This window comes from Apus apus, chromosome 1 (assembly GCF_020740795.1).
Source record: "Apus apus isolate bApuApu2 chromosome 1, bApuApu2.pri.cur, whole genome shotgun sequence".
NCBI lineage: Eukaryota > Metazoa > Chordata > Aves > Apodiformes > Apodidae > Apus > Apus apus.
The window spans coordinates 146,800,551-146,820,181 of NC_067282.1; the positions used below are offsets into that span (position 1 = coordinate 146,800,551).

At 44.6% G+C, this 19,631-nt stretch overlaps 1 protein-coding gene across 4 annotated transcripts in view; it reads right to left on the reverse strand.

Moving 5' to 3' along the window:
* HIPK2 (homeodomain interacting protein kinase 2) overlaps nt 1-19,631 on the reverse strand; it is a 127,983-nt gene that overhangs the window by 23,527 nt on the left and 84,825 nt on the right. For 3 of the 4 annotated variants that reach the window (XM_051644012.1, XM_051643987.1, XM_051643996.1), the window contains exons 3-8: nt 11,721-11,844; nt 9,303-9,422; nt 8,487-8,573; nt 7,231-7,415; nt 3,339-3,501; nt 513-732 (exon numbers count right to left, since the gene is read on the reverse strand). In XM_051644012.1, the coding sequence (XP_051499972.1) occupies nt 513-732; nt 3,339-3,501; nt 7,231-7,415; nt 8,487-8,573; nt 9,303-9,422; nt 11,721-11,844 (899 nt within the window). The remainder of the gene's footprint in view (nt 1-512; nt 733-3,338; nt 3,502-7,230; nt 7,416-8,486; nt 8,574-9,302; nt 9,423-11,720; nt 11,845-19,631) is intronic. The other variant, XM_051644005.1, reaches the window with a different exon arrangement.

A 19,631-nucleotide genomic window follows, 5' to 3' on the forward strand; every position in this document is an offset into this window, starting at 1 on the left:
GAATTACATCAATAAAATCAGGGTCAAGAGCATCTGTTATGAGGGTAAACCCTCATATCCACCAGCACCACACTTCCTGCTGCATTAACCTCTTCAGTACCCCTTTTAACAATTGAATCACTGAGAAGAGATGAAACCATTATATACATACTGATTTATTGTTGTTGTAGGGGCAAGTTTTCAAGTTTACCAAAGTTAGGCAGAAGAGCCTCAACCTCTGTTTAGGGCAAAGGACGACAAATATCACATATTCTTCCCCAGCTCCTTCTCAGTGCCTGATCTGTTGTTTTAAACCAGCCATCTCCAACTCATGATGATGGAGCTGCCTGCAAGATCTTCTACTGCTACAAACATTTCCATCTGCAACCACGTCATCACTCTCATTTCCTAGGCCAGCAATTTTTCCAACCATCTGATATGCACTAAGGAAGCTTGTTTCTAACAAGAGCTAGATGGAATAGCAGTGGGGAGGGAGCAGCGACTGGTCAAGACCTGGCAAGGCTGTTACTTACCTTGGAAGCCTGGTGGGCAGACGATGAGAGCTTGCTGGAAGGGGTCAGGCCGGGCACAGATCTGCGCTGTTCCTGTCTGCAGAGGCATGCTCCGCTGGGCCACCGCAGCCATGGACGCTGCTGAGGGCTGGTAGAGTGCAGATTGGTAATTTAGTATGGAGACCTCGGGGTTGGCTAAGGAAATAGTGGCACTGGAGGAGGTGGGAGCCAGGTTGGTGGTCTAAAGGAATGACGGGAATTAAACAAACAAAAACAAACAAACAAAAAAATGAGGGAGATGGGTACGCTGGAAGAAGCAAAATCCAAAAATAAAAAAGTAAAACAGTGCAAGATAAAGGAAAAGAAATTAAATAGAAAGAAATGGCAAACTGAAAGCAAACAAGGGATCGGGCAGAATGCTGAGGAGCACAGAGGCAAGGGCAGCAATGAGGAGAGGAGCACGATGTGCTTGAGTAGCCACAGCTGGTCCATGCCACGGGATCTCCGGCTATGCAGCACTGCTGTGCACTGCTTGGAGATGTGGCATGTTCTTCAAAGCAGAACTGTAGCCCCATTTATTGCTCAACTGGCTCTGATTTTCACCATGATGAAGATGGGTTCAGAAAATGCTGCTATCCCCAAATCATATTATCTCATCATGCTCAAAGCTTTACAAGAAGCTCACGTTTCTCAAGTGAAAGAAAGTCAGCACCTCCATGCCCTGCAAAGCCTTGTCCTAAGAGAGGAGACTCATTCCAGCCATTTATCTACCTTGTATCTAAGATGGTATGTGCCCCTTGAGTTATGTTTTGAATCTGAAGAAATCAGAACGCGTAACAGTAGGTAATAATGACACTTCCAAAGTCCAAACTTTGCTGAGCTTGACTTCAAAATCTCTCAGACAGGAAACTCCAGCAGAGAAATGTTGCAAAGCCACATATTTAGCCCAGTGTTCTGCAAAACATCTAGAAATCTGAGGATAACTTGTGTTTTATCTGGAGTGAGTCTGCAACGGTTGCAGGCAAACTACCCCCAAACAGCTCTGCAACTGCTCTATAAAACAGTGTCCTTAGCCTTCATGTTTAGGCAAGTAGGCTCTACCAGACCAGAGCCTACCTTTCCTCTCCATTCAAACACACCAGCATCCCTGCTGGAGATAGGTGAGACAACACTTTCTCATGGTGAACATATGAAGCCAGGATGAGGCTTTGATCGAGGCTGCAGGAGGCAGCAGGCTGAGCATTTCGTGCTGCCCTGGTTGCCACTGGGCCCAGGAAGGTTACCCATGCTGCTCTACCACTGCCATGGCCACAGCCACGAGGGATGTGACAGCGGAACATTTCTTCCTGCTCCTCCTCCTTCCTTCTCTCTGCAGCGGCAGAGAAGTGCAACCTGTTCCCCTGTGCAACACATCAAGCAGCAACCACAACAGGCCCCGCACTCCTAATCTCAGGAGTGGTTACTGGAAGGAGGCAATCCCCAGATATTTTGCAGAGACAGGGAGCACCAGAGAGCCAAGATGAGTGGTATGTTAAAGTGAACACTCCAAGGTTTAGACCTTGCTCAAATTAAAACACCCTTCCTGGAACTGCTTCTACCACTTCTTCTAGGAACACTGGAGATACCAGTTCTGCTCACAACACACACCAATTATGAGAATTCAGAGATTACCACGGACCTTCCCATCCAACAACAGATCTTAACATTGAGTGATTTGTGAGGAAACGAAACCAAATCTGCATTTCCTACTAGCAATTTCTAGGTACAATTGTGGTGTCTCTGCCTTGCAGCTGGGGCCCAGGGGAGCATGTAGCATGCGTTTCTTTAGTCAGCATCTCAGGAACAGCCAAGAGAACCAGTGTTTGAAACGAATATCCTAACACATCAAGTCATGACCTATCACTGTGTGCTTCTGCTTAATGAATTGTTCCAAAAGACCTTCTGTGATCATATATATCGAGAACTGAGTCATGAAGTCTGTTTTTTTGAGTGACACTGGAATGCCCTGTACATCTACAAATACTCCTGTAGCTCCCTTGCTTTTCAAGCACCATTTCTGCAGCATTACCTGCAATCTCTAGAGTGGACCTTGAACAGCCTGTTCCCAAAGGCTTAAAAGACAGTAGCTATTTCTTCAGTTTTAGTCTCCCAGAGTCCTGTCCCCAGAGAGCTTCCTTTCACAGCTGTAATACAGTACTGCAGCAAACAACTTAGCTGGCTAGACACATAAAATTTGTCAACACAGCACCCCCCAACACTGGGGCACATAAAACTAAAGAGACTAAAGCATGATTACAAAGCCAGAGCGCCCCAACATAGAGTGCAATGTATTCAGAGTGGGGGTATGCGCACAGGGTCCCCATATCAACTGTGGCACTTGAAGTAAAGTCAGTGAGAGAGAAGAATAAACATTACCACTGAACTCTTCTTTCCCGTTGATCGGTTACAGTGCTTTGTCTGTTACAGACAGGTTTAAAATTCTTTGTACTTCAATGCCAACATCAAGAAGTGCTGTAAGATCACAAATACTTCTGCCTGACCCACAGAGTGCAATCCTGCTTGCTGCCTTAGGGGACTAATGAGCTTTTCCCCACAGCAACTTCCCAAGTAAGAAGGATTTATCACCCCCAACAACAACATAAACAATGAGGGCAACATTTCACCATCACACGTAATGTCACAAGATTACAGCTTGCCTGAAGAAAAGACAATGAGGAAGAACAGAGGAAGGAGAGTAAAAAAGTACTATCTCTTTTGAGGCATGTTAAATGGGATGCTACTTTGCTTTTCATCTTCTAGACCCTACTGACATTTCAAGCACTGGCTGCTTCTGATTGATTCTCTTACCTGGTTGTGGACTGTGTTCAGCTGGTTGTTAAAAGTCATGGTCAAGTTGGTTGATGTGCTCGGGGCTACATGGGTGATGAATGGTGTCTTGCTCTGGTTCACTGTGTCATACATATTCACCCGCCGCTTGCAGATATCCATGTTCTGGAAGCAGGACTTGACACTGTGTAAGGAAAGGGGGCACCAGTAAGAGACAGAAAATCAACTAACTGACCAACAAAGGCAACAGTTCATCAAACTGGCCCTGCATTAGGTCTCAACAGTAGGCTTGGCACTTTCTAGGCTCTTAAAGCCCTTTTTTGTTTTATGCAGCTCTCTCTTAACCAGTGAGAGTCAGATTAACCCTGTATGGAAGAAGGCCAAGTGGGTGACGAGAGTGGCTGCTCTGGAACTCCTGGGTGTCCCCATGGGTCTGAGCACTGCAATGCAAGTCACAGGCAGCAAAGAATCTGTCGGTCTTCAGGTGGCTATTTTAAGAGTGAAAGAGACTGTGAACAAGAAAGGAAAATTTTGGTTTTTTCTGATGATTGAGCCAGAGAGGAAAAGACAACCAACTCATGCTTTCTGCCTCACTGAAAGCCTAAAGGTAGATTCACAAGTCTTTCACAAGGAAGAAGTTTACTATTGCTGATCACTCACTGAGACCCTTGACAAACCTGACTTGTTCCTTTCGAAATGTAGTTTCCAGAGAGCTGACTTCAGCCAAGTGCTTAAAACATTGCCCCTGCCTGGCTAAACACTTCTGCAGGTGCTTATCTTAAAGCACATGAGCTGCCCTCTTGCAGGCAATGGGGCGATTCATATTGCAGAAGGTTATGCCAAATCCGAGTCATCAATGCCCCAAGGGAATCAGGTTCTGAGTCCTGGATCTCTGGGGGGGAAGATGACAGCTTCTTCCTCTACACAGGCTTTCCTTTAAATATTATGGATATTGCAATGGAAATTTTGAGAAATATCATATTCTGTATTCCCAGTAAAGGAGATTAAATACTTCATCATTTCTAGAGCACTCCAGGTGTCTCTTACATGAAACTGCCAGTATTTCATTTATATAATTGGGACACCAAAGCATACAGAGGTTTAAGAGATAACAACATAGTAATCTTGTGCAAAACTGTATTTTTAACATATTTTCTCCAAGGTCTAAAAACCAACACAGGTTTTCCATAAGTCGTCCACAATAATTATTTTTACAAATGTAACCTTAGAGACTGAAACACAACTGAAAAAAAGTATAAAGGCATTTATGTTATTTCTATTGTTTCCATCTGGAAAAATTGAAAATACAAGCAATAAAAATCAGTTGTAGCTGTAAAATAATCAGCTGTATGCATAATTTATTTTGTAATGATCTAAGTTGTTAGAGGTAGGGGAGGTAAACACATCCTCATGTAACTTTTAAGAGATAAAATGTCCCCTCAAAGGAAACCAGTTCATATAATCCCTAGGGTTGGTCAGGTAGAGGACCTAGATCTTTTTATCCCTGTCTTTCCTCTTACTCACATGATCATCTTTCTTCTGCTACTGGTAGTATCTTGATAACTGGATCTGTGCCATAAACACCTGCAGACAAGACAGGCTCAGGACACTGTGCATAGCTGCACATTATGTGCATTCACTTAAAAACTATGAAACAACTGTAAGTTGCAGAACATTAAAAAAAAACACCAAACACTTAACAGATAAAAGTAGACCATTGGATTGCATTTTTCCAGTCAAGTATTAATATAATTCTCCCTCCAGAAAGCACTAGAAATCAGATATATTCTATACATGGTAAACTCTGTGTGTTACCAAGATGCTTTATATAACAAGGTATAATCTCCGCTAATGTCATACTGTGTTGTCTTTAAAAAAAAAAAAGGGGAAAAGACAGAACAGAGCAAACTAGACAGAAAGACAGAGGAGTACTCAACAATTTAAGAGCCAGTCAGTTAATTACGTGAAACGGGAGCTGAACTCACTTTGCTGTTTGCTGTTAAGTATGCAGAATTGCCCCTCTTGGGCTGCTCAAACTTTCAGCCTCTCTGAAGTGACACAGCAGAGATTCCTTCCAGAAGATACATCTTCCATAAATTTCTCACTTTCTCCGCTGCCTGATTTACTTTCAAGAGAGATTACAACTCCCTGCATCTCTTGAGGCTTTGAAGTTTCTATTCTTAAAACCAGGGGCAATCACAGACAGAATTTCCATTGACTTGCCATGCTGGTTATAGCTTATTGCTCCTTTTACGAGCCACTGCTTCCACCACAGAAAGGCTGTGCGGGGTTACGCACCTGGCTGGCACAGCCTTTAGTATTGAGAGACCTGATGTTGATTTTTTTATTCAGATAAAATTCTCACTGCTATTGGCCCCAATGATATTTTCAACATTGCTGGGCCTTTGCCTGAGCAGCCACAAGTAAGCACTTCAGGAATGAAGACGTGATTATGGTCTGCTGCGTTAGCGGAAAGATTTCTGATGGCAACACGTTATGCCACAAATCTCTCCTATCTTACACAATCAGTTGTTGCACAGTAAGAGGGACTGTTGCAAACTAAAACTTTTGCATATGGTGTAGATACTGTTAGAAAATACTGTCATTTTTAAATTTATGAATGTTTCTGTATAAAACTTACTTTCTCTCTATCTAGCCCACCAATCTTCCATCCTGTTTTCATTATATTTATCACTTACTATCTACTTACAGATAACAACACTCAAAGATGTCTGTGCAGGGTAAGTCTGGGTCTACACAGATCGTGCACCCACTACTTTCTGGTAAGCAGCTGCTCTTATCTTGTGATAAATGTAATAAAATGGCAGCTACAGCTCCTTCACAGAGCGAAAACTACCTTAAATGACCTTGAAATACTGCAGGTCACAGCACACACAGGGGCAGGAGAAGCGACACACAGTAACATGTTCCTTAGCAGCACCCACACAAACATACTCCATGGCTTTTTCAGCAGCCCCCTTTATTTCATACCTGAGCTTCTCATAGCCTTTAAACACCCATGCAGATGGCACCAAATGAAGTGCAGTGCTGTGCCAGTAACTCTGTTTTCTTCATGAGGGGAAGGGACAGCCTGCAAAAGCACCTTCAACCGCAAAGTGCTGCAGAGGAGGATGTTCTGAAGGTGTCCTGAACGTTTTGGAATACTCTCCCTACTTGTCTGCCCTCACTTGCACCTGAGAAGCCTGGCCCTACATGAACTCCCCAGGAGACCAGAGCAATGTGCTGCACAAATGTTTCCTGTGTCTCAGGCTGCTGTGCTCCGTGAGGCAGCCCTAGGAAACAGGAGTGTCAGCCTTGGAGACCTGACACTTCCCATCTCCACATGGAGTCCATCTCAATTCCACAAATGTGTCAACTGAGGTCAAAGTGTTTAAGGTCACATAGGCAGGCAACAGAAAAGCCAAAATCTGATTTCCTTGTCCTGTTGCCTGTGCCTGTAAAGCAGCCTGCTGCAGAAAAAGCTCTTCCCTTAAAAAACAAACAGCCCCCAGCTGACCCCTCAAGATCGGAAGGTTCTAGGAGGAAGGGTCAGCCCTCCACTGCAGTTAAATTGGTTACTGCAGTAACAATCAGGACTATATTACTTTGTGCTATGCTGATACTTTCAGCACCAATTGCAGACTTCCTTCTGCATTTTAATGCAAACGTGCAATTATTGAATATTTACATAATGAATGTAGCGCACACTGCAGTGTTCAAATCCTACAACGCAATTCTTGCAACCTTAAGAGCTGGCAAACCTCATTTATTTATTTATTTTTACCAGAAAAAATACTAAAATTTAAGGTTTATGCATTTCAGTAGTGCCCCTCAGATACATTTGGTCTCCACCACAACCAGCAATTCTCTTCATCGTTCTATTCAAAACCCAAGGGAAAGGAAAGCCACGTACTGTGTGCTGTGAGGGAAATCGAGCAAGTGCGTCATGGTGACAAAAGGGTGGTTCAGAGTTTCAATGGGTGTTATTCTCTTATCTGCATCTATAGTCAACATCTTCTTTAACAGATCTATAAACTCCCGCCGGTCTGCCTTTTCCACCAACATATCACTTCCTTCCAAATCTGTTGTCATGTTCACCTAAAGGAGAAAGGACAAGGGTGAGCACTAAAGGGAAAGAGCAGATGGTCAGGTCTCCAGCAAACCATGTTTACTTCTTGTTGCAGCACATGCCCTGCAAGCCTCCCTGTCTGAAGGGGTAGCTGCTGAAGTCACACGGCAGACTCCAGGGTGGCTAGTCATCTGGCTTATGCATGTCAGATCTCTAGACAGTTACGTGTTCAGCTTGCTTGGGTCAATGGCTAATGAAACACTTAGTCACCCTCCACTGAAGATGAACAGCTTCCATGTGGTAGCAGGCAAGCTCTGATAATCAGTATATTTATCATATAAAGGACTGTGCTATCAGATACTTAACTATGTGTCCTGTGAGCAAAAAGAAGGTATATAAAATAAAGAAAAAACGTCAGTAGGTTTATGGGAAACATCCCATTCATGTATCAGGTGCCAGGAGAAAAAACCCTGCATGTTATTTCATCCATTTATCCCCTGCATTTCAGTATGCTCGGCTGTGAATGCTACAACATCTAGATTTTGTTAGCTCAAACTCCAGTCTATGCTTGTGCTTGGCCAGTTTTGTGCACTAGCTTGTTTGCTAGCACAAACTCCCGTCGCACGAGTGGTTATGCTGGAATTAACTATGACAACCATAAAGAATTGACACAGTGAATTAGCACTCCCTGTTTCCCCAGATAGCCACATTTTACATAGAGTACACTCTTCTGCAGCCACAGTAATTATTTCCAATGTCACTGTTTTACAAGCGGAAATATTAAGCACAGAGACATAAGTGACTTGCTAGTGGTTGCACAGAGGAGCACTGGAGAGACAAAACACAGGATTCTGACTGTCAGAGATGTGACTTAGTCATTTTCCAGGGCTGCTTAACTACAGCACATTGAGCCCACATGGCCCTATGTGCAGTTTCCCCTACAAAGCAGCACATAAGGAGCTGATTTGGTAGGTCGAATCTTAATATTACTCAGGAGCTGGCAGAAGAACAGGATACACAGACAAATCATGTAGTTCCTCTTTGTTAGTGTTCACTGAAAGCACGAGGCAGTTTTTCTAGTTACTCACCAATGCTCTTACCTGTGCCATATCATCCAAACAGTTGAAAATATACTTTCTTGCTTCCTTCGACTTGATCCCCGTCTCTGCCTCGTGATCTTCTGGCGTCTGTGCAAAACAGGAGACAGGCATTGACCAGAACTACCCTGCAATCAGCTGTGGGTTATGTGCCACTTCCAGCTTGTGCCTTATCCTGTTCTCATCAGTGACCACTGTGTCGCTCTCACCTGACTAGGTAACATTTATGCTATTCTCCTCTATGGTTACATGACAGCTTTTGTGTCACAGGTGATTTTATCTCTTCTTTTTCACTTTAGAGGATTCTCCCAACTGCAGTGAGAATCCACCAAGAGGTCTCTTCCACCCACTCTAGCATGAGGCTAAGCATCCCATGCTTACAGCCAGAAGCCTACTGTCCTCTCTCCTTGGGGATGGAATGCATCAGACACTCTGATACAAGACACTTGGGGCTCACTTGCATTACTGGCGGTTTTAACTGTCAGAAGTAATGTTTTCTTCTTTTTTCCTCCTTCAATGCATGAGATATTAGAGCAAAGGCTGTCGAGGGTATGTTTTGTTTTAACTACATGTCAATTCATTTACTACTTAAGGAGGTTTCTAGGTCAACTCTGGACTTGTATTTCCCACAAAACAATGACAAACAGGCAGGCTAAGGGCTGCAGACTTTGGGGATCGCAGTTTTATATTGGCGATATCCACCCCAACATCTGTGCTGCCCTGCTAAAAGCAGAGACCTAGGCTCGGAGGGGGCCTGACTGTCTCCTCACTTCCCACCGTGAACTGCAAGGTAGATGAAACAAGGGAACGTCTTCTTACCTTCAGTCTCCACAAAGGGTATGGTGAGTCTGTATCCCTGTTGAAAAATCTCGTGGTCTTTGTCCCTGCACTTAACAAATACTCTGCTGGTAAGCCCTGGGTCTGTGAAATATAGCGAATCTGTAAGAGAAGGAGGAGAGGTCACTGTTCATCCTGTAAACATCTCTGGAGGTCTTCCTTGAAGGAGGGGAGGAGGTATTTAAAACAATAGAACAAATACAGAAAGAGAAAACATAGCACATAGTTGGACTTCATAAAAAACACCACACCAAACCAAACAAAAAAAAACCCAAACCCAACCAACCAACCAACCCATAATGCAAGGAATCAGAGGCAAGAGAATTCATGTGCAGCATCCCTCCATTTATCACGTATGTCACTGGAAACTCACCCACAAAGCCTATGGATAAAGGGAGGAAAGTCCCTAGGTTTTTGGTGGTCAAAGAGGAAGCTCCACACAGATTTCAATGGTGTGTTTCACTGTTTGGAGCCTTTTTATGTCATGCCCTCCTCTTCAGGAGGTGATTTCAACAATTTGATATTCGTGCTTTAACTTTTGTTGTTTTTTTCCCCCAGCTGAGCACACAGCCTTTCCTAGGAGCAGTCTGAAGTTCAAAATGGAGGACTATGAAGTGAGTATCTTTGTACTTAGATGAAATATACACTCAAATGAACTGACACCCTCATGGTATGTGAAGTAATTTATCTCTATTGCCTAAATGACTTCATTTGCTATTTGGGTTACTTCCACGAGTATGATCATGCTGGCACTCAAACAGCTAAAAGATGTTACACACGTGTTTCCAGGATCTCATACTTTAATTTATTTATTCAAAGGAGAAAGGGTCTGTGATTACATGATTAGAGACTGATCTCAGACATGCCTGGGGTGCCACACGAAACCTCACCTTTGCCATCTCCTGACTCCTGAACGTTTCACTCTGCAAAATTGCTGCAAACTCTGCAAAACTAGCAAAAAAAAATCTTCTACTCTAGAATATTCTACTGAAGAATGGAAAGTGCTTTTGAGTGAAGAGACAGGGGGTGGGGGAAAATAAATAAAGGCATAAAAAGCAGCTGGGGTTCCAAAGACTTCCCAGCACTCAGGACCCAGTTTACCGGGCACAGGTTGCTCGGCTCTGCAGCACCTTAGGTCCATGAGAGCTCATGCACTTGAAAAGCATCAGAATCCTGCCCACAGCCCAGCACCAGTGCTGCAGGGTGACTCAAGCTGCAGAAAGCAGCCCCTAACCCTTTCCCAGCTCCCCAGGAGCCCTCACCATACTTCAGCAGAATGAGATTTGTGCTGGGCATCTAAGCGGGGCAGGTGATTTCTTTCTCAGCTGTGTGTTTTATGGCTTTTGGGGTGTGGCAGTGAGGAGAAAGAAATCTAGTTGTCATGCTTGGTATGTGATTTTCAAATTCTTGTAAGTTTTTCAGATATGTCTGATTTGCTTTGGAATCACTAATGGCCCTGCTCTTCACTGTGGTTATTTCCCCTGCCAAATTTCACCTTTAAAGCTCTGACTAAAAAATTACTAGTTACAAAAGAAGAGTCAAGGGAACATTTTCATATATGAAAAACTTACTTATTACCCTGCTCTTTTTTTGGTTTTGTGTAATTTTCTAAAGAAAAAAGAACCTTTTCAGGCTGCATTTGCAGACAGCTAAGATCATCCTGAAGAAGACTATGGGAATGGAAAATGTTCTTTAGTCCTGGCTCGAGCAGCTGCTGTGCTATCAGTTTTAGGACTACAAAAGGAGCATAAAAGCCTATAGGGAGAGCAGTACAACAGCTTATATTAACTGGAAACCTACACCACTGTGAACATTCTCCTTCTTGTCATTGCTTTTAATATGCACCCTCATAAAAAGAGTTATGAAACGCAGCAGAGTTTCTACAGTTTTTTTCTGACAAATAAACCTTTACTCAGCACTTGCTGTTATAGCAGAGAAAGGGTGCCTGCTCTGCTCAGTGAGGAGAGAAATGTACAGAGCTCTCCAGTCATCGGCAGCATTGACTCTCCTTCGCTGGAGACATTCAAAACCTGCCTGGTCAAGTTCCTGTGTGATGTGCTCTAAGTGACCCTGCTCTGGCAGGGGGGTTGGACTAGATGATCTTTTGAGGTCCCTTCCAACCCCTAGGATTCTGTGATTCTGTGACTCTTGATTGAGATTTAACTTAGGCAGTTAAAAGACAGTGTACCAAACAGTACAGTGGTTACCTAGAATAAATACCCAGGAGGCTAATGAAAAAGTTGACTTTGAGTGGAGTGGATATGAGGGTGTAAGAATCACATACCCCCTATCAGCAAAACAGAAAATGTTGGCATCTGTTCACTCTGACAACAGGGAAAAAAATTCCGACCCACAAACATCCGTGCTCTTACCAGCATCCAGAGCAGTATCTGCACCCACCTGATCATACTCTGAAGCTCCTGGGTACAACGGCCAGCCCAAGAACAGCTCTGCAATGACACATCCCAGCGACCACATATCGATTGCTTCACAAAATGGTAAACCAAGGATGATTTCGGGGGCTCTGCAAAGGAAGAGGTTAGAAAACATCAGCAACCAGAGTGGATCTGCCTGGCTAGTGTAGGGAGGCTCATGATGCTCACAAAGTTGCCTGCTGCCAGCAAGTGTCATTGCTCTTATGGAGCCAAGGGCTCCACTGGCCACCAGCAAAGTGCCTGCAAACCAAGTGTTAGTTGGTGAATATTTATCCTTGAAGAAGAGTCCTCTGGCAGCATTTCACCCAGAGACAGTCCTGTTTTGCAGCAGTTTGCAAAAGGAGAGAACTGCCATTGTTTTTCATTTGGCAGGTGGGAAAATGAAGCACAAAGAGAACATTGTGCATTCAAGGACACCCAATTAAGGCCCCCAGTGGAGGCTCCCAGGCCCAGTTTGGTGTCCTGTGGAGGAACTGTGTGGACTCCCTGCAGTGAAGCATCTTCTGTTCACACAGCTCAGTGGGCTTCACAAATAGCCAGACATTAAATAATCATTACAGGACTGGTATAAAAGGACTACTGACTTTTCAAACAAATAGATGTAACCATAAAACAGAGAAATAACATCATTAGATCTATTAGACCTAAGTTTTTTCCTCAGGAGGAAACAGCCAAGAAGCCTTCACTTCCCAGTCTGTTCCAGGCACCTGATTAGATTTCCTCTTCCCTTTCAGCTCAAACAGCCAAAATGTGGCAGCCCTCCTGCTATGCATCTGCTGCTGGCTTCAGGAGATTCCCACTGAGGCACCTCCATTCACTGACTTTCAGTGTTAGCCCTGCTGAGGAAGCAGAGAACAAAGTAAAAGCTTTGCTTCATCTCTCCAGGAGGATCCCCAGCCAGGACATGGAGGAGACGCCCAAATAAGCAAGACCAGTTTCAGCCTAGACTTCCACTGAACCTTAAGGTGAGGGTCATTTCACCTTTCAGCCAGGTAGAAGGTGGTGTCAAATCTTAGTTAGGTACAGTGCAGCCTATGCAGTGAATCGAGACACACATTCACCCCTTCACCATGCCAAGAGGGATTTGTTCCACTGTCTTGGGATGGTTTGAATCTTTCTTCATTGAGGCTAGACAGGCTCTCTAAACTCCAGTGGCCAAGATAAAACAAGATGAATCCTCACCTTAGTACCCTAAATGCTTTGTATTTCAAAAGCAATTTTTATGTGGCAGAATCTAAAGTATCTTACAAATACTGAAAATCTTAAACAAAAACCCAGCTCCACACACAAACACTTCCTTTTTTCCCTACCTCAGGCCAGACTTGCACATGCAGTTAAGTGCCTTAGGTCCCGTTTTACACAGAGACCACCCATGGCTGCTCTTCTTGCAGATCTTGCAACACTTTCTTTCAGAGTCCCAGCTTCTGAAGTTGGGTGATGCACAACAGAAAGAAAAACTTACTCCACTAACTACATTAAAAAAAAACAACAGAAAAAGCCGAAGACAGATAAGAGAAAGAAACACGTATGGCTTTAAAACTTCCGTAATTTTAAAAACAGCATTGGGATTTCTCAGGCCATGATGCATATTTGGGGAATGCCTGGGGTTGACTATTAAAAAAATCAAATGCCACCATTCAGAGCTGGAAATAAGGCCCATGGTTCACAGTTTCCCATCTGTCATCAGGATAAGATCTGACACTAGTGAGATCATACTAAGGATTACCAATTGCAGTGGAAAATATTACGTTTTAATTACACCATTATATAGTCATGTGAAGACAAGTCTTTAACCAAGAAACTAAGCAAAATGGCTAATTTTCTTCCAAGAAAACAAGCAAAGGCCTCGTAGCACTTAAAAAGTGGCTACCCTTAGCCCTTCTAGCTTCATCTGTGCTTGTTGTTCTCATACCTCACTGTTCTTTAAGCCTATCATGACAAACTTTTTATCCTAACACCAATCTCTTCTAAGGAATAAGGGGTTAATTTTCCTCCTTTCCTTCCCATTCAGTCATCCCTGCATACTACTCGACACCTAGACAAAATGCAGAGAGAAAAAGACAGCTATGGTGACCTGAATCTCATTACTATGTAAATCCTGCATTCAAAGCCATCTGCCTCTCCCTGTCTGCCTTCTACATTGTGAACGAAATGTCCCTGGTCACTAATGAGAGCTCAGCCACTCATCGCCTGAACTTCAAATCCCTCCCACTAACTCAAGTGGAGGAGCAGAGGGGTGGACTTTAAGTGGGATATTCCCAATGTGATTTTGTGTAGAAACCTCCCTTTTCATAAAAATTACTTGTGCTGCTGTCATATGCCGCACGCCTCCCCTCTCCCCACACTTATGCTGCCAACACCTCCAAACCCCTGTGAATAGGGATGACCTAGAAATGGAGGTTCCAAAATTTCTATTTTTTTTTCCTCATGAGTCTTCAGCTGCCCAGTGGGTTTTACTTAAAGCTCTAGCTTCCAGAGTGCAGTGACTAGGAGACATTTTCTTTTTCGCACACAAAAGAAGTTTTGCAGCTCCACTGTTGGGAAGAAAAGCACAAAACCAGTATTCATACCACTTAGACAAGTAAGAGGCAACTAAAAGGAATGTCATTAATGTCTTAAACCAGACCTATCACTGTAGGGAGGGGAGGTGGTGAGATAGTTTTACCTGTTTGAAAGCTGGTATTTACATTACTCAACCAAGCCTAAACATTATGTGCAATCTTTGCCTGTTCAGCCCCAAATAGATGATAATTTTGGAACAGTGATGAGAATCCCTGTGAGAGCAGGGCCAGATCAAAGTGATAGGGTGCCCTGTGTGCACCACAGCCAGCGTCTGCTGCAGATTTCTCCCAGCCCTGCCTTTGTGTGTTGACTGCAATTTTTCCATGGAGAGGGACTGGCCCTAAGACAAAAAGAACTTGTTAACTTAATCAAGCAGTCATTAAGACATCAAAAGAACGACAGGTATCAGACACCATACAGGCTTCCAGATTTTCAGCTTGCAGACACCTCCCGTTTGTCATGAGTAAGAGAGAGCTGGAATCACTCCAGGAGGAGCAATAGTCTGCCTGCCTGCTGGCACTCTCTGCTAATGGACAACACCAAGCGTTTGGGTGGAGGATGCTACAAGTTCTGTAATGAAACAACTCCAGTGATAAAACGCCTTCTGAACCTCTATCAAGTGGAAATTGTTCTGTATGTCCAGATATGGATGCAGAGATTCTTCTGCACATAGATCTTGACCTAACACACAGAAGTCCTCTCTTTCTTAACATAAACCTGTCAGTTTTTAAAGACAAGGTGACATCTTGACTTCAATCACACATTGTGCTTGAATCACCTTTCTTTTAGCACAACCTATTTTTACAGGTTGCCTTGTTCTCCCCTGTTTGCAGCAGCTTCTGGCTTCTCAGTGTTCCAACCCATGGATGTTCCAATTCAGTTCCACCACCTGGCCCTACAATTCTTCTTCCTGACCTTACTGCTTGGAGACAGGCCGAACAGACCTTTAAACAGTTAAACATCAGGATATTCCCCAGACTTGTTTTATACTATTTGCAGAATGCTTTTTGCGTTCCAGTCTTCCCTGAGCCTAGTATTTTGTTTGCTTTTGGAGTGACACGAGGCATTTCAGCAGATGTTTTATCTGGGAGATCCTCTGAGACACACAGTCCTTTCTCCAGAGGAGCTGCAGTTAATTTAGGACATAGTATCATGTAGAAATAGTTCAGTTTTCCAAGGTTTACTGTGTTTCAGTACTCCACTGACCTGGCAGAATGTTGTCTGTAATCTAGATAAAGACCCTTAAATGTTTCTCACTCTTTTCTGCCGCCTAACCTAAGCAAGGCTGTGGTATCTGCACACTTACGCACTTCACTGCTGATCCACCACTTTTTACAGATAATTAATACCTTAAATAACTCTGCTCATCCTAAGATGTGCACACCGGCCACTCAACAACTGACTTTTATATCTAAAAGCACTCAGATTTAGCTCAGCTGTTTTAAGAATGGTGTAATTCTCTTTTCCAAAGGGAAGGAAAACTTTTTCATGTCTTTGCCAGCTCTTATGTGGGATTTCTCCATTCTGCAGCTGTGCAACAGGGGGAAATACCCTATTAAAGTCTGCACATCAGAGTATTGTAATTATAAACCAGGGACGATTCACATGGAAGCAGGTCCTCCCAGTACAGCACTGAGATCTTCAGCAGATACCCCCATGGCTGCACAGGGAAGTGTTTTCCTTCCCAATAATACTGCTTCTTTTAACACAGACCCACCAAAACTTCCAGCTGTGGTGGGAATCTCATAGCCTGCAGCCAGATATCTTGGTATGTTCAGGAACATTTACCACTCTCCACCAGGTTTTTGTGCATCTTCACATCTTCAGCACAGAAATTCCAGCTAATAGAGGGAAAACAGAAAACTTCACCCTCCTGTTCTCCCTCTCCCACAAGCTGCCTTCAACATCTCCCAATGAAGGGCACTCCCCTTCTGTATGTGCAGGCACAACCTGCTCTGCAGCTCACACAGATCTCACCAGCATAGACCAAAGATTTAGAAACCACTCACCAACCTGGGAGAGACTGAAGAGCCTCACCAAGAGCCCGCATCTCCGTGAGGGAAGCAGCCATCCCATGCCCTCTCCATACATCTCCTACCACTTTGCCAGACCAAATTACTGCTCTGGCTAGCAAAGGGTGACCTCCTCCTTGACTGCGTGCTGGATCCAACAAGTCCCTTATCACCTTGGAGTCCAGCTTGAATGTGCCCATGTATACTAGAGACCTGCTGTCACTGGCAGTGCCCTCAGGTCCCCGAAGGCAGAAGTGCCATCTCATCCTTTGCTTGCACCTCACATATGACCCTGTCCTGCTTGCAGGCATACTGCTGGCAGAGTATTTACTTTAGGAACCCTGCTTTGTGGCAGGGTAATTTCATTGTCTGGTGTTTCTGTCAGGAAAATTAATTACCAGTCTAGTTCACTGGCTTTTTCACCTACATATCACTGGCCATTAAAAATAAATGCAAAAAAAAAATCATTTCCACAGACTTTGATTTGGACAGCTGGGCTTTTTCTGAATTTTAAAACTTCTCTGCAAACTGCCCTCCTCTGGGATAATTTACCAACACTGGTAGTGTCCTATGGCCAAGCATGATTATCTTAGTAGAGTCCTTCATGGACAAGTATACATATCAGACAAAAATATAACTCAAAACTTGATACTTGCTGGCACCTTGAGCAGAGTGTGCCTGCTTCTTGTCTTCAGGGTGATGCTTCTAGAAGGCTGTAGGCAGGTGCAGGCAGCACAGACAGACCTGCAGTAATGCTGTCTGCTGAGTGGATACACACAGCTCCCATCTTCTACCTTCTAGTCTCACCTGCCAAAGCCTGAACCTCAGGAAGCAGCAGCTTTCACATCTACACCCAGGAGGCTCTGGGCAGAGACAGAGAGGCAGGTGCTGGACCCCCTGGCCTGAGCAGGCACCTGCTGACCAGCTGCATGCCCAGTCCTTCATCCCTCTCAGTGCTTGTGCTCTTCCACACACCGGGATACCTCCTGTCAGGAGCAGGAACTGCATTCTTTACATGTCTTATTTTTATTCAAGTGAGAGGGCTCCAGCTTCCCCCTGGTTGAACCATTTCTTCAGTATTTTTATGGCTCTTTTCTCATACCTGCTCACTTGACCCTTTGTATTTTGTGGAGGTATCCACCTTTTATTGCCATACACTGTAGCATGCAGCATAGCCTTAGCTCTTAGTTAATGGAAATGGAGACCACACAGCACCTTTTTTTTGTCTCTCTGTACCTCTCAGACCCCAAATCACTTCTTATGTGCAGGGCTGTAAAAGGAGGCAGGCTCATATTTTGAGAGTAAAGGGTTATAGTTGCTATTTCCCTCGCCACTCCACCTCCCAGTTAGCAAAGAATCCGGAAGGGATGCAGATATGTAATATGGATGACCCCTGGACTCAAGGCCTTCCTCTGCCCCAGGGCTGGGCAGTTGCAGACTTCCTGCTTGTGAAAAAGCCACCCATCAGGACCAGAGCTTAACACCTCCAAGCACCAATGGCTCCTGCTTGCTTGCTCACTCCCTGTCCCATACACTGGGCAGGAGAGCAGCTCCAGACCCCACCTGTGCCAATCCCAGACAGGGAGAAGCTGGGCTCACCGTCGTTGCTGGCCTCACTGTGGGACCTCTGCATTTCTCCTGCATCCCCAGGAGCTGGAGTTTGCTTGGATGCTCAGCCAAAGCCCACACAGACGTGGTACAGCTCTGCAGGCCACTTGCTAGGGCCTCAAGGATTGCCATGATCTGTGGACCATGTTGGGAAGCATCAATCCAGCAGAACTGCAGCAAGGGGAAGCCCTGGGAGTCAGGACTCATCCTAGAACATGCAGATACACCATGCCTTTCAGATTCCAGCACAAATTTCAAACCTTGGGCAGCTTAGTCAACATGGGGATACTCATGAGGGAGGGAAAGGGCCATTGAGAAACGTCACCCAGTCTATCAAGAGTATGCCGTTTACCCACAAAGATATTTTGGTTTGAGTTGGAAGGGGGGACAGTGCCTCTAACGGCCTACTAACATGCTCCCTATTTCACAGGTCAAACACAGCTACTCCTGGTTTCTGGAAAGGATTGGGTGAAGCCAGAGCTATTTCCAGGGCTGTCAGACCACCGGCACAACCACCGCTAGAGGGTAGTAGCTCCAACACTGCGTTGCCCACATTGCCCTAGCCCATCCCTCAAGATTAGTTTGCAACATATCAAAAAATATCTGTATCAGCTCAGAGGACTGGAAGCTGGATCCACTCACTCAGCCTTTGGTGATGGTTTATGTTACAGGACACAAATATAAACTGGAGGCTGGTAACAAGTGAGGTACTGCAGGGGTTCATCCCGGGACCGGTCTTGTTGAACATACTTATCACTAACCAAGGGGAGGAGGCAGAACACACTCTCATCCAGTTTAAGGGTGATAGCAAACTGGAGAGACCTGGCAATGCACTTTTGAACAGGGCTGCCACCCAAACATACCTGGACAGGCAGGAGGCATGGGCCGATGGGGACCTTCTGAAATGAAGCCAGGACTACTTGCCCCTTGACACTGCTCATGTTCCACCAGGGTGCTGATTGGGAAAGGGTGAAAATACTCCAGAGGATGGTGTCAGAGACTGACAGGGCTAGCGCAGACCCTGGGAAGTCACTCACCCTCTCCTTGCCCCAATATTGGGCCACCCATGCCTATGTCACTCTTGGCAAGGGTTCAGTCAAATTGTCTCACAGAACTCCCATGGTGGAGCATCCATGAACTCTGCTGTGCCCCAAAGGACCTCACTCGTAATTTAAGGAATAATACAGCTGTGCATAGTTGACTTTACATCATGCTTAATTACAACTTGTGAATCTGGGATCTATGAAATACATATGGAAAAACATAACTGAATACATCTCACTTGACTTTGCCTACATCCAGCTTTCTGCCAGGCTGCACCTCCTTCTCATTTTCACCCACCTTTGGCCTCAACACATATTCAGTACCGATAGCCTCATCTCTTTTTCTCTCCTGCCTACCTCTTTCTCCTTTGTCTGTCACATCTTTTCTCCTCTCTTCCTGCACTTATTGTGGATGAAGAGTGAGATGGAAATCATGCTCAGAAGCACTAAAACTCCCTACACCCATGTAGGGGGAGCACATTGTGTGCCTCCAAATGCAGCCTTGAGCTGCTACAAAAGCAAGCTTAGCAAGCACATGGACCATGTACTCCCATCTTTAAAAATGGGGTTTCACACAGATGCTTACACACCAGGCACCTCAAAGGGATCCCGATGCTCCCAGTGACCATCAGCACAAGGCTCTTGAGAAAA